At 36.2% G+C, this 16,486-nt stretch overlaps 1 protein-coding gene across 5 annotated transcripts in view; it reads left to right on the plus strand.

Moving 5' to 3' along the window:
- Positions 1 to 16,486, plus strand: part of phtf (putative homeodomain transcription factor) — a 291,193-nt gene that overhangs the window by 188,484 nt on the left and 86,223 nt on the right. For all 5 annotated transcript variants that reach the window (XM_090407495.1, XM_090407494.1, XM_090407497.1 and 2 more), the window contains one exon: positions 13,578 to 13,709. In XM_090407495.1, coding sequence (XP_090263621.1) covers positions 13,578 to 13,709 — 132 coding nt within the window. The remainder of the gene's footprint in view (positions 1 to 13,577; positions 13,710 to 16,486) is intronic.

The following is a 16,486-nucleotide window of genomic DNA, read 5'->3' on the forward strand; positions in this document are numbered from 1 at the left end:
ACCGGGCGACACCCCAGCCGGCATGAAATTTTGTCATGTTGTACCATCATTTTGTAATTTGGTTTAAGCCAATAAGAATTACAATTTGGTTGGCTAAATCCCAAATTGCCAGCTCATCCTCGGTTCATTCAGTATCCAGGTAGATACCCAACAGGGTGCACCACTAGAAGGTGAGGATTGGACATTAGGTCAGAAGCCCTGGTCAGTTCTCCGCATTCCTTTAAAGGCTATGTGGAGGTCTCCTCTCAGTTATACAGCTTTGACCCTTAAGCACCCCACCACACTCTCTCTCTCTATCTCTCTAAAGTCGACTTTCTGCAGTCAAAATACCCCCAATAGTGAGGTCATCCTTCTTGAGGACTTCAATGTCCACAACTCATATTAGGCTCCCGTTCTTCAGTTTCACTGATCAAGCAGGAAGGGATGCTGAGGCATTTTCCATCAGACGTGACGTATCTCAGATCACCAATCTTCCTACCAGAATACCTGACAACCCCCCTCCCTCCAATTTGTCAACACCCTTGACCTCTTCCTATCAAGTTCCCCGTCTAGGTATACTGTGGTTGTCGGTTCTCCTCTTCATAACTTGGACCACAACCTCACACAGGTCTCTTTTTCCACAGAACAACCTTCACCCACCAGTTCACAGCCTCATGTCTTTTGGCACTACAATGGTGCCAATTGGAATGACCTCCGTGACTTCTATTGCTCCTTTCCATGGTCCAGCTACTGCTTCAGTTCTTCTGATCCAAACATTTGCTCAGACTGAATAACAGAAATCATCTTCACAAGAATGAAGGTTTTCATCTCTTATTCCACTCCAAATTCTCAGCTTCCATCCAAGCCTTGGTACTTAAAAAAGTGCCAATGCTGTAAAAGAAAAAACTTACCACGAATGGTTCAAGACCAAAACTCCAGCTGCCCACTCTGTCTATACTGCAGCTCACAAAAGTTGTAAAAGAATCATCGCCACATCCAACTCAGACTCTGAAAGGGCCAAATGCTGCAAACTCTCCTCCTGCCCAAATGGCGGTTGCTCCTTCTGGTTCCTAGCCAAGGCTACTGGGTGCAACTTCTCCCTACCTAGGTTTCGACTACTCTCATGTCCGGATGGTACTGTAGTTACCTCACCTAAAGATGAGGCCAACTTTCTGGCATCACTCTTCTATTCCAGTTCCTGCATTGATGACTTTGGACAAAGTTCCCTCCACTCCACCAAGAACAGCTCCCTTCTTCTGACAAAAAAAAAATCTGAAGAATCCTTAATAACCTGAACACAAACAAGGGATCTGGTCCTGATGGTATCCCACCTATTGTATTAAAAAAATGTGTCGCCACTAATCCTATATCGCCTCTTCAATCTATCCTATCAAACTGGCATCTACCCTACAACATGGAAACAGGTTCACATCCAATCCATTCCAAAGAAAGGTGATAAAACTCAACCAATGCACTACAGTTCAATTGCTGTCACTTCTGTTTTCTCTGAAATTATGGAGGTCATCAACACCCAACTCTTGAACCACCTTGAGACATACCAACTAATCAGTGACCAGCAATATGGATTCCACCACTCGTAATCTACAGCTGATCTTCTTGCTTTCTCCCCTCACCTCTGGACTCAGGCCATGGAGAAATTTGGAGAACCTCATATGGTTATGCTCAACATTTCGGAGGCATTTGATTGGGTTTGGCACAGGGGCCTACTTAAACTGCCATCCTATGGTCTGACTTCTTCACTCTGCAACTGGATTGCCAACTTTCTCACTGGTTATTCGCTACGTGTCATGGTGGATGATTTACTTTCCTCAGATTTCACCACCAATGCAGGAGTACCCCAGGGTTCTGTTCTTACAACCACTCTCTTCCTCTTGTATATAGACGACCTGTTCTCACAGACTTCCAGCCCTATCCATAGCTTTGCCAATCACAGTACACTCCATTCCTCCTTTTAATTCGACAAACCCTGTAGTGCTCGAGCATTAGAATCTTCAAGATCCACCATGACCAGTGACCTGAAATCAGATCTACTAGCTATATCCTAGTGGGGCAAGGACAACCTCGTAAACTTCAATGTCACCAAAGCCCAGTCCTGTCTGATCATTCACATGAACTTGCATCCCTTCCCCTTACCTTCAGTAATACTGAGATATCCAAACGCAATCAGATTTCTCTTCTTGGACTGACCTGCATCTCCAATATTTCCTGGCACAACCACATTTTAACTATAGCTTCTGCAGCTGCAAAAAACTTGGTGTACTTTTTTTGCACAAGATGCTACTTCACAGCTGCTAATATTATACAAAGCCTATCTGCCCAGCCATTGAATATTGTTCCCATATTTGGGGTAGTGCACCAAAATCCTCTCTAAGATTGCTCGATTCCATCCAGAAGAGGGCAATTCGGGTAATTAACGATCCCTCTCTCACAAACATTCAGTTTCTGCCTTGTGCCTCTTCCACAGATATTTTCGTGTACCAGTGTGCTCTGCTGAATTGTCCACTATTATTCCTCCACTCTCCTCGAGAATCATTAAAACAAGAGCCACTGCTAACCAACACTCTTTTACAGTTCATCTTGAAACTCACTAAACCAACTTAACTGCTTCCTCTTTCATTCCATCTACTTCTGTCCTTTGGAACAGTCTTCCCCACTCTACCACAAAGATTACAATCCTCAGCTGTTCAAGTAAAACGTGAACAGATTCTTCCTTTCTTCTATTCTTCTTGGAATAAGTCTTGTGGCCTTTTGTATGTGTGGAGCAGATATAAAATAAAAATTAAAAAAAAGTCAAGTGATTTTTTTTGTTTGGTTATCAGTTTAATTAAAGATGCCAGTACATTATATTCTTATTTAATCTTTGATCCAAGTGTAAGCAAACAAAGTTTCACATGAAAACTTCACAACTCAGCTACTTGTATATAGAGGCTAGTGACTTCATATTAATTGCCTTAGTATCCCATAATGTAAAAGCACACATCCTTTTAGGTGTGTATAATGCTATACATTATGGGAATGATCACTACCCAGACCAGTTTTGACCTTTACTGAGATCTCATCAGTGGGATCCAAATGCAGCAGAGATACCAAGATTGAAGTAATGCAGAAGTCATATATGTCCCATATACATATAGAAAAAAAGGCGCGTTATTGGATAAAGGATTAAACAAGAATATAATTTCTTGGTATCTTTAATTTAATTTATAACCAAGTCGAAAAAACTTACAACAACTACCTCTAATTCAGGGTATTTTAATAGCAAGTAAACTAATTCAGAACAATTAGATTGCTCTAAGCCCCCCCACGCCACCTCTCAAGACTTCTTATATTAAAGAAGTATCTGAAAAAAAAAATAATAAAATAAAAACTACTCAATAAATAACACTTACAATTCAAAGGAAGTTCATCCATTATCAGTGTCAGGAGTGTAGTCAAGATCTCCCAGGCTCTCCCTTATGGACATTCTGGTAGGTGTGAAGCTAAACAGAGAGAATACAATCATAATTATATAATTATGGACCAACATAAGCAAAGTGGATTAGTAGATTGTGTGCCTTGACACCTTATGCAGTTAGATTTTTATTTTTTATAGGGCTTCCACCCACAAATGGTTTATTTTGCAAGCCTGTAGTGTGAGTGGGCTAAAGATTTTTTTTCTATTTTTTATTCATTTTATATATATATATACAGGTAGTCCTCAACTTACGATGGCCAAAATTATTATTATTAAAAACTCTAATTTAACTTGCCGCCAGCAATTATTATTATTATTAAAAATTCTCTAATTTTTAATAATAATATTACCACACTACCGGCTAGGACGTATATATATGTCCAAGTTACCATGAATGCGAAGTACATATTAAAATTGTAATACCATTGACATTACATTGAAATATATGATGGATATGAAGCGTATGAGGATGCGTATTTGATCCATAATGGCCGGTAAGGGGGGGGGGGTTAACTTTGCCACCAGCATACACATACATATATCACATTGCTTTTGTATATGCATTGCAGCATTGCCATTAGTCGACAAGCAAAGCCTATCACCAATATGCAATACCTGCTGCTATGATTCATCTACTTCTGACTTATCACAGCCTTTGGCATGTTAGTTGCTAATCAGCAGTCGAAGTGTTCATTTTTGTCTCGTTGCAATTTTTGTATCTCGTCGTAACCCTATTATGTCCAGTAAGAGAAGTAAAACTACTGACAAAAATTCCAACATAAAAAAGAAGGCAAGGAAAGCTTTAAGTTTAGATGTTAAAATGAAGATCATTATAGCATATGACAAAGGAAAGAAAGTCGGTGAAATAGCACGAGAAGAAAAACTATCGCATTCAACTGTTTCAACAATCATATAAGATAAATCAAGAATAATGGAGGCAGCTAAAGGAGCAGATAATATGAAATGTACAATTTTAATGAAAAAAAGAGAAGGGCCAATTCATGAAATGGAGAAGCTTTTAATCATATGGCTAGATGATCGAATCAACAAGAATATTCCTCTCAGTTTGTTTACGATTCAAACAAAAGCACGCAGCCTATTTGACAATTTAAGGAAACAACAAGAAGATAAATACGGTGAGCACACATTCATCATCATCATTATCATCAACTTCCTGCCATGTACCCTCAAGGGGTGTACAGGATATGACAGTACTACATGAAAAAATTACATCATTACTAACTTCCTATCTACAATTTTCCTCCAAATCAGTCTGTTACTTGTCAAGACTCCAACATTATCAGATCTTATATTTCTATCGTCTAAAGCACTTTGTACCGTATCAATCCACCTATATCTTTGTCTTCCTCTGGGTCGTTTTCCTGCCAACCTGGCAGAGAACACTTGTTTTGCTAATCTTTCCTCTCCCATTCTATTTAAGTGACCATACCACCTGAGATTAGCTCTGCTAATGCATTCCTGGATGCTGACAATGTCAAGTTCTTTCTTAATATCCTCGTTTTTAATATGATATTGCCATTGATGCCATCTGTTCATGCCTATAATCTTTCTCAGGACTCTCATATCTGCGGTCTCTAGTCTTTGGTCAAGTGTTTTACTTCTGACCCAGCTCTCAGATCCGTAAGTTAAAACTGGTTTGAACACTGTTCTTGTATACAGCTAATTTAGTGTTCCAACTAATTTCTCTCTTATTCCATATGAATTTATTCAATTGACTTCCCACCATACCAGCTTTGCTGATTCTGTTGTCTATTTCTATATTTAATTTACCATCTTCAGTAAAAATCGTGCCTAAGTAGCTGAAATGTTTTACTTGTTCCACAGGTTCTCCATTCACAACACAGTTGACTTTTTCAGTGATTCTGCCTATTTTCATTGTCTTTGTCTTTTTATTGCTGACCTTCATACCATATCTATTACAACAGCTATTCAATTTAGTCAGGGAATCTTGCAGACTTGTAGCGGATTTATTTAGAAGTATAACATCATCCGCATAAAGCAAAGAGCTGACATTAACATCTCCAATTTTGATATCAGGTTTAATACCACTTTCCTTCATAATGTGATCCATATAGATAATGAATAACAGAGGGGATAATGTACATCCTTGTCTCACACCACATTTAACATTAAACTATCTTCTTGTACTTCCTTCAATTCTAACTGCTGACTTACAACTCAAATAAAGAATAAGTATTGCTTGATATAATGCCCCATTGACACCATATAACTGCAGCGTATTGAATAGCTTCTCTCTTGGCACCTTATCATATGCCTTTTCCAAATCGACAAAGCTTAAATACATATCTCTGTTATATTCCCATGCTTTCTCGACTATTTGTCGTAAGTGAAGATCTGATCTTGACAGCCTCTGTTTGGCCTGAATCCAGCTTGTTCTTCACCAAGCTTTTCTTCCACAATTCTTCTCAACCGTTTCTCAAGTATACTTGCATAGATCTTGCCAGGAACACTCAGTAGGGAAATACCTCTGTAATTCTCACATTCAGTTTTATTTCCCTTTTTATATATGGGTACTATGAGAGCTCTACTCCAATCATCGGGAATTTGTCCCTCTGTCCAGGCTTTCTGAACTATGCAGTGCAGCCACTGTAAGACTTTTATACCACCATACTTCAGCATTTCTGGTCGAATATCATCTACTCCTGCTGCCTTTCCACATTTCAAGCCTTTGATGGCTTTTTCTACTTCAAGTATGGATATGTATTCCTGACTGCATGCCTGGTCAGTGTTTTTTTATCACTGTGCTGTCATCACTGCTTGTTTCATTTAGCAGTTTTTCAAAGTAATTACTCCATACTTCAAGGATATCTTTTTCTCCTGTTTTCATGTCACCTTTATCATCTCTAACTCCTTTTACAGCACTCTTTCCTCCATTCCTAAGTTTCTTCAACACCCTTCAGAATATTTTGCCACCTTCTTGATATTTATTTTCTATATTCTTGCCAAAGTCCTCCCATGACTTTTGTTTAGCTAGTTTTACACACTGTTTAGCTTTCTTACATTTGTCTCTGTATTCTGTAAGAGTAAAAGCTGACTTATTTGCCAGGAACTTTTGATATGCTTTCTTCTTTTCCTTCACAGCCTTTTTAACTTCCTGTGTCCACCAGGAAGTTCTGATTTTTTTATCCTTGCACACAACCTCTCCACATGCCTCTCTGGCAGAATCAATCAATGTTTTCTTCAGAGTTTGCCACTGAATCTCCAAGGTTTGATTCCTGTTCTCAAACTCTTTCATTTTCTTTTCAATAATCTTTCTGTATTTTAGTCTACAGTTCACATCTGAGAGCTGCTCAACTTTTATTCGCTTTAAAACTTTCTTACATGTTATTCTTTTCAATATGAAATTCAATTTTATTCTGCTCAAGACTAAATAGTGATCACTTCCAATTTCAAATCCTCTGTACACTCTGGTGTCCTGCACCATGGAGAAAACATCACTATCAACAATAACATAGTCAATGAGACTTTTCTTATTCCTAGCCTCTTCTCTCCATGTGAATTTGTGCACATTTTTATGTTGGAACATGGCGTTAGTAATAACCAGTCGATGTCCTGAGCAGAAATCCAACAGATATTTGCCATTATTATTAGCTTTGCTCTTTTCTCCAAATTTTCCCAAAATAAATTTCCTACTCTGCTATTTAGATCCCCAACAAGGACCAACTTTTCCTTTTTCATTGTGTCAGTTGCTTTTTCTAAAGCGTCAAAAAATTCCTCTACTTCTACCTTAGTAGAACCTTCTGTGGGACCATAGGCACAAATAAGTCTCATTGTCCAGTTCCCCATTCTCATATTTGTCCACATTACTCTACTTGAGACTGACTGCCATTCAAGAAGATTAGACTCGTATTTTGTGTTGAATATTATGGCTACTCCTTCTTTTCCTTGATTGTCATTGCCTGAATATAACATTTTGTATTTATTGCTCAGAAAGATCTCACCAGTTTTGGTCTTTTTTGTTTCAGTCACCCCTATTATGTCGATCTGGTACTTATCTAATTCCTCATCTAGCTCCATTTCTTTGCCATTCATTCTTCTTATGTTGATAGTACCGATCTTTAACTCTGGTGATATTGAGTTGGGGTTTGTTTTCAGATTTGTTCCAGTAGCTGACTTTTCGCTGTTAGCCTTGGTTCTCTGGCGAAAACAACGGGGGCCTTGTTTAACCGGGCGACGCCCCAGCTGGCATGAAATTTTGTCATGTTGTACCATCATTTTTTTATTTTGGTTTAACCAATAAGAATACAATTTGGTTGGCTAAATCCCAAATTGCCAGCCCATCCTCATTCGTTCAGTATCAAAGTAGATACCCAACAGGGTGCACCACGAGAAGGTGAGATTTGGACATTAGGTCAGAAGCCCTGGTCGGTTCTCCGCATTCCTTTAAATTCTATGTGGAGGTCTCCTCTGTTATACAGCTTTGACCCTTAAGCACCCCCGAGCACACGTTTAACGCTAGTAAAGGTTGGTTTTATCGATTCAAAAGCCGATTTGACTTACATAACATACGAATAACCAGAGAAGCTGCTAGTTCCAATTTTGAAAGTGCCGAAATTTTCAAAAAAAATCTGAAAGAGATGATAAAAGATGAAGACTATTTGCTAGAGCAGATTTTTAATGTAGATGAAACCAGACTGTTCTGGAAAAAAAAGCCAGAACGAACTTACATTCACAGAGAAGCTACATCAGCACCTCGTTTTTAGGCATTTAAAGATAGGATTACGATTCTTCTTGGAGGAAATGCTGCTGGTTTTAAATCAAAACCATTTCTTATTTACAGTGCACAAAACCCCAGAGCTTTGAAAAACACTAACAAGAATAAATTGCCGGTTTACTACAGGAGTAATCCTAAGGCTTGGATGACAGTTGTTTTATTTGAAGACTGGTTCTTAAATTGTTTGATTCCAGAGGTATGTGCCTACTGTCTTGAAAAAAACATTCCTTTTAAAATTCTTTTGCTGCTTGACAATGCTCCTCTTCAAATCGGCGATTTGAATGAAAATATAAATGTGATGTATCCACTGCCCAATACAACTGCTGTGATTCAACCTATGGATCAAGGTTCGATTGCTACATTCAATTGCTACATTGATCAAGGTTCGATTGCTACATTATGATTGCTACATATTACCTAAAAACTACATTTTCTCAAACAATAACAGCAATGGACAACGATGCTATAACATTATGTGATTTTTGGAAAAATTACGATATTAACCAATATATCCAGAACATTGGAACTTCATGGACGGAAGTATCGGAACAATGTTTGCGATACTTCGAGTGTCTCCTGCAGTAGTAACTGCAGGAGACACTCAAAGAGTACAATGAGCATAGTATGTTAGAACAAATTGGTGAAGAAATCGTTGAAATTGCAAGAAAACTGGATTTAGGAATCAATATTACCGATATAGAAGAATTAGCAGATCATGAAGAAAGTGAACTGACTGATCAAGACTTGATTTTCCAAAATGAAAGCGTTGTAGAAGAAGAAGAAAGGAATAACAAGGAAGATGAAGAAGAGAAATCGTTAAAAAATTTACTGTAAAAGGATTAGCTGGAGTATTTTCTAAACTAAATCAAGGACTTCAGCTACTCGAAAATATGGTTGAAGACACTGATCGCTTTGCCAAAGTCAGAAAGCAAATTCAAGAAGCAGGCAGATGTTATCGCAAAATATGAAGAAAAAACCCAACAGACAACATTAACCAATTTTCTGATTAAGAAAGATACTCCCGATCGCAAGAAATAACCATATCGTCCAAATAAGTGACAATTACTCACCTGTTTAATTAAAGATACTGTTAATAAGTTTTTTTGTTTATGTTAACTAATATTTAAAGGAATTTCAAATTAAAGTAAGTGTACCATTTTTGATATGTGTTTATGTATTTTTTTCTTAAATTTTTCTTTCTTAATTTTGTATTTATGTATTTGTATGTGCTAATAAATAATTTATAAATGTTTATGTAAGTTTCTACATTTTTCATCATTTTAAGTTATATAGAAACCTAATTTATGAAAATATTATAACAGAAATCAAACAAATCAAGAATTAAAAAGTCCTCAACTTGCATCAGAATCGACTTATGACGGAGAGGTTGGAACATAATCCTGTCGTCAGTCAAGGACTACCTTTATATATATTTTTGCATTTGTTTTTTACTAGGCCAGAAACCTGCTTTAGAAAGTAAACATGGATCTTTTTCAAGCTACTTCAGGCTTCTAATAAATGAGGTAGTGGGCTCACACCAGGTTATTAAATTAATCTCCCACTTAAAGACAATCACAAACATATTTGCCTATGGTGAGATTTGAACCTGTAGCCTGTTTGTTGGAGAGTGGATACATTAACCACTCCCTTCAACCAAGTCAGCAAACAGAGAAAAATTTACAATTAAATACTCTTCTTCAAAACTAACTGGTTATTCTATTCTGAGAATTTGCTTATTCTCTGCAGAACACTCCTAATGAAAATAAATATGGATATGAATAACTTCCAAATATTTGGAAGACTGTCATCTCTATAAAAAAAACAAAAATGCTAAGCCATCTTTGACAGTACCCAAAGTGCATAGTCAAAATATTTGAATAATTATATGGAATTCTGTGTTCTTAATAATTTTACTGTACTTTTATTATCTTTATCCTTGAAAATGAAATGCCTCAGTTACTGTAGGTGAAATAATGTATCAAAGTATTGAATTTTTTTAATCTGTTATGTAATAAGCCATTACATAACATTAATATGTATAACCATCACTTAAATTTAAACAAGGAAAACTTTTATCACTATTTCATATCCATATGTGGAAAACTAATATGTGTGATTCTAAGAAACCAAATGATGATCTGAAGTCAGTAAAACTCTTAATAAAAAAAAAAAAAAGAATTAATAAAATATCAAAATATGGTCCCTTTTAGAAATAAAATTAAAATGTCATGATATCTATTAATTACATGTGTTCTTTTGGCTGGTTTGTCTGTTTTGTTGGATGAAAAACCTGAGTTTCCATGAGTAAAAATCTTGCCACTTCCATATGAGATCATCTAAATTTACCTTCAGTAGAAAACCTCTTATAAAGATCCTTCTCATCCTAGATGGGATTCACACCCAGATCTTTGCAATCAAAGGGCATTGTCATTACTGACTGATTTAAGGAGCTCAATTCTTTAATGTATTAAATTTTTATTGCTTCACATTCATAGGTCATTATCTTCTTCGTTTTCTGTGAGATATAATGACTCCATAACATTCAGGGTTCTGATCCATGATTGTGTCTGTACTGTTCAAAATGCTGTCTACTTCACACTGGTCAGATTTGTCCATCATAGAGTTCATATGCTTGAAAGCATTCACTGATTTTATGGTTCCCATCCTGTTTGATTTAGGATACTGTTTGCATATGCATTATATACCTTAGAACCCAATTTATCTCATTCTACTAAGTTAGAAGTGGAGGAATTTTTTTTTGAGGCCTTAGAAAAAGCAACTGACACAATGAAAAAGGAAAAGTTGGTCCTTGTTAGGGATCTAAATAGCAGAGTAGGAAATGATTGTGAGACATACAAAAATATTTTGGGAAAATTTGGAGAAAAGAGCAAAGCTAATAATAATGGCAAATATCTCTTGGATTTCTCCTCAGGACATGGACTTGTTATTACTAACACCATGTTCCATCATAAAAATGTGCACAAATTCACATGGAGAGAAAAGGCAAGGAATAAGAAAAGTCTCATTGATTATATTATTGTTGATAGTGATATTTTCTCCCTGGTGCAGGACACCAGGGTGTACACAGGATTTGAAATTGGGAGTGATCACTATTTGGTCTTGAGCAGGATAAAATTGAATTTCATATTGAAAAGAATAACATGTAAGAAAGTTATAAAGCGAATAAAAGTTGAGCAGCTCTCAGATGTGAACTGTGGACTAAAATACACAAAGATTATTGAAAAGAAAATGAAAGAGTTTGAGAACAGGAATCAAACCTTGGAGATTCACTGGCAAGCCTTGAAAAAAGCCCTGATTGATTCAGCTAGAGAGGCATGTGGTGAAGTTGTCTGCAAGGATAGAAAAATTTGAACTCCATGGTGGACACAGGAAGTTAAAGAGGCAGTGAAGAAAAAGAAGAAAGCATATCAAAAGTTCCTGGCAAATAAGTCAGCTTGTGCTCTTAGAGAATACAGAGACGAGTGCAAGAATGCTAAACACTGCATAAAACTAGCTAAACAAAAGTCATGGGAGGACTTTGGCAAGAATATAGAAAACAAATATCAAGAAGGGTGGCAAAATATTCTGGAGGTTGTTGAAGAAGCTGACGAATGGAGGAAAGAGTGCTGTAAAAGGAGTTAGAGATGATAAAGGTGACATGAAAACAGGAAAAGATGACTGCACAGTGGCAAAAAACACTGACCAGGCATGCAGTCAGGAATACATATCCATACTTGAAGTAGAAAAAGCCATCAAAGGCTTGAAATGTGGAAAGGCAGCAGGAGTAGATAATATTCGACTAGAAATGCTGAAGTATGGTGGTATAAAAGTCTTACAGTGGCTGCACTGCATAGTTCAGAAAGCCTGGACAGAGGAACGAATTCCTGATGATCGGAGTAGAGCTCTCATAGTACCCATATATAAAAAGGAAAATAAAACTGAATGTGAGAATTACAGAGTTATTTCCCTACTGAGTGTTCCTGGCAAAATCTATGCAAGTATACTTGAGAGACGGTTGAGAAGAATTGTGGAAGAAAAGCTTGGTGAAGAACAAGCTAGATTCAGGCCAAATAGAGGCTGTCAGGATCAGATCTTCACTTTACGACAAATAGTTGAGAAGGCATGGGAATATAACAAAGATCTGTATTTAAGTTTTGTTGATTTGGAAAATGCATATGAGAAGGTGCCAAGAGAGAAGCTATTCAACATGCTACAGTTATATGGTGTCAATGGGGCATTATATCAAGCAATACTTAGTCTTTGTTTGAGTTCTAAGTCAGCAGTTAAAATTGAAGGAAGTACAGAAAAATGGTTTAATGTTAAATCTGGTGTGAGACAAGGATGTACATTATCCCCTCTGTTATTCATTTTCTATATCAATCGCATTATGAAGGAAAGTGGTATTAAACATGATATCAAAATTAGAGATGCTAATGTCAGCTCTTTGCTTTATGCGGATGGTGTATACTTAATTAATACTAAAATAATCCGCTACAAGTCTGCAAGATTCTCTGACTAAATTGAATAACTGTTGTAATAGATATGATGTGAAGGTCAGCAATAACAAGACAAAGATAATGAAAATGGCAGAATCATTGAAAATGTCAACTGTGTTGTGAATGGAGAACCTGTGGAACAAGTAAAACATTTCAGCGACTTAGTCACGATTTTTAGTGAAGATGGTAAATTAAATATAGAAATAGACAACAGAATCAGCAAAGCTGGTATGGTGGGAAGTCAATTGAATAAATTCATATGGAATAAGAGAGAAATTAGTCGGAACACTAAATTAGCTGTATACAAGAACAGTGTTCAAACTAATTTTAACTTATGGATCTGAGAGCTGGGTCAGATGTAAAACACTTGAGCAAAGACTAGAGACCACAGATATGAGAGTCCTGAGAAAGATTATAGGCGTGAACAGACGGCATCAATGGCAATATCATATTAAAAAGGAGGATATTAGGAAAGAACTTGACATTGTCAGCATCCAGGAATGCATTAGCAGAGCTAATCTCAGGCGGTATGGTCACTTAAACAGAATGGGCGAAGAAAGATTAGCAAAACAAGTGTTCTCTGCCAGGTTGGCAGCAAAATGACCCAGAGGAAGAGCAAGATATAGGTGGATTGATACGGTACAAAGTGCCTTAGACGATAGAAATATAAGATCTCATAATGTTGGAGTCTTGACAATAAACAGACTGATTTGGAGGAAAATTGTGGATAGGATGTTACTAATGATGTAATTTTTTCATCTAGTACTATCATATCCTGTACACCCCCTTGAGGGTACATGGCAAGAATTTGATGATGATGATGATGTATAATTTTGTCTTATTAATTTGAAGTCATTAATATTTTCTTTAGCGGTTTCTGTATGCTAAGCATTTCTGTCATCTGACATCATCTCGCCGTGCTCGCAGATCTGATTTGCCCCATTTTCGTCTTAACAAAGTTAGGAATATCAAGACATGGTTATCTGTTCGTTCATATCTAAAGGTAAGAAATTTCATATTTCTGTATCCTAGTTGTGTATATTTCTGTATAATAATTAATATAGTTCTATATAATTAAATCTATAATAGGGAATGAATATTTCAGCTAATCATAAAATTTTGATTATTTTGCTGCTGTTTTAGCTGCCCTTTTATTAAGTAACATTGCATGAGTGCTTATGAGCATGTGTTTTCTTTTCTAGTGCTTCATTGAAGATGTTGGTTTAAAAAACAACAAACAAAAAAAAAAAAAAACTGTTATACTGCTAATAAGGTTGTTGGTTTGAATTCCATCACAGAATGATTGTCGATAAATGTTTCTGTTTGGGGGCAAAAGAACAAAGGTGACTTTTTGTGTAATTTGTATGTTTGATTTAATCTCTTCACCCCCCTCCTCAAAGCAATAACTAGTTTTTTCTTGTGTTGTTAGGTTAGATGCTGACTGATTGGTTGCTCATATATATAATTTATATATAATTTATACGTCAGCCATAGAGCAGTCTCTGTTGCTGATCGATATTCAAATTCTATGTGTGATGGTTTAGTTTTTGCAGGCTTTTAAACATGTCAGCAGCTGCCTGTTCTCGGATTTCATTCTCTATGATTTTTCTAGTCCTCATCTTATAAGCTTCCTTGTTCCATACTCTCACAGTTGACTCTCTCCATATAACCCTTGGTCTTCCTCTTTTCCTCCTTCCAGTGGATGAACAATTTATAATTCTTAATGGTCATCATTCTTCTCTCCTTTTCTGGACATGTCCATACCATTTCAAAGCATATGCCTCCATTCTCTCTGCGACAGGCTGTTCAATTTTCATGTCTTTTTCATATGCATTTCTCAGATGAAACATGATCGACTTACATACTTTGTCTTAAGTAATCCATCTCCACAAGTTCTATTTTTCTGTGGCTATTAGTGAGGATCCAACTTACAACCATAGGTCATTATACTCTATCTAATCACATGATTATTATTATTACACCCTCCATGGAGTCGACAGATGCATCGATTATGAATGGTATTTTATGGTGTTAAGAGCTGCTTATGCCTGTCCTGTTGGAAATGTTATATCTACTTCACACTGGCCAGATTTATCCATCTTGGATCCCAGATGCTTGTAGGCATTTCAGCCATTTCTTTCATTTTATGGTTCCCACCTCCAGCTCAAGATCTGTTGCATTGTCACCTCCATCTACTAGATCTTTGGTTTTTTAACAGATTTTTCAGGCCTTAGTGTGTATATCCAGTTTTCTCACCTGGTATTCTACATCCTCCTTGTTCTGTGTATGAGGATCAGCTGATCATCAGCAAAAAAAGAAGAGATTGTAAGACTTTTTTCACAGACTTTTTTGCTACTCAAAATCTGAAAGGAATGAAGTTCTTACAGAAAGAAACAATATGTATTGGAGAGATAGATGACCAGCAGTGGATAGGTTATTATTATGAACTCTAGGAAAGTATTTACAGTCAGAATTATTATTTAAAAGATTTTTAGAAAATATAACTACTGATAATAGTCTCTCAAATAACTACCTCAGAAGAATTAAATGAAGCATTAAAAGAAAGGGAAAAACACCAGAAGATAAAATCCCAAATAACTTACAAAACATGCAGGAAATAAATTTCACTAATGATTTCTTACTTTAATAAACAAGATATACGACACTGGAAGAATGCCCAATAACTGGAACCATTCCCATCTTTAAACCCAGGTGTTATAAATATATGTCAAAATACTGAAGAACAGAATCAACCCTATACTAGAAATAATTTTAAATGAAAAATATAATGGTTTTAGAAAAGGAAGATCCTATATACAGCCTCAAACTACTAATTGAGGAAAGAAGAGAATTAAGCTTAGAAATGCATCTTACAGTCAAAGATTATAAAAAAGCTTTTGACAAGATATACAGATATATAAACTCTTTGATATACTAAAAAACCACTTGCCTATAAATTTATTAAACCTACTCCACAGCTTATATGAGAAAAAAGTAATAAGCATAAAAAGAGGTGAGAACAGAACCAAAACAGTTGTAACAGGAGGTCTTAGACAGGGATGCCTTCTTTCTCCACTATTATTTAGAATATATATGCATGAAATAATCATAGAATTAAGGTTTAACCAACAAAGAAGGAATTTATATAGAAAATCATTTTATCTTAGACATCTTACTCTTTTCAGATGACCAAGTGAACAAATGGAACAACTTAGGGCACTCTACAAAAAGCTACATATAAACTGAATTTAATAATAAAACAATATAATATTTCAGTCTCTCAAGAAAAAAATCTAAAATTATGGCAGCCAAAAGAAAAAATGCCCATTTGAACTAAAATAGTATTAGACAATAAAATATTGATCAAGTCAATAATTTTATTTGGACTATACAAGTGGGTAACCAAAAATGGCCGGAATCTGAAAAGTGTGCACACATTTTCTAGTTATGGGTGATGCCACTAGGCATCGTGAGCGTGCAGTTTTCTGCATCAGTCTGGCAAGTGGCATCATCCTGTGCAAACTGGTTCGTTATTCTGGCTGTTTGTTTATTTGTTTTGTTAGTGCTTACAAGCAGTTTTTACCCAAAAGAAAACAAAATTTTCTTTTGGGTAAAACTGCAGCTGAAACTATTGTTATACTACAGCAAACTTTTAAGGAAAATGCTTTAGGTAAAACACAGGTTTACGAGTGGTTTTCCCATTTCATAAATGGGGATGTGTCAGTTGAAGCCCAACTATGATCTGACTGACCTTTGACAAGCAGGTCGGTGAAATGATGA

This window comes from Typopeltis vanoorti, chromosome 17 (assembly GCF_054136105.1).
Source record: "Typopeltis vanoorti isolate ZY-2024b chromosome 17, IOZ_Tvanoo_1.0, whole genome shotgun sequence".
In the NCBI taxonomy this organism is placed as follows: Eukaryota; Metazoa; Arthropoda; class Arachnida; order Uropygi; family Thelyphonidae; genus Typopeltis; species Typopeltis vanoorti.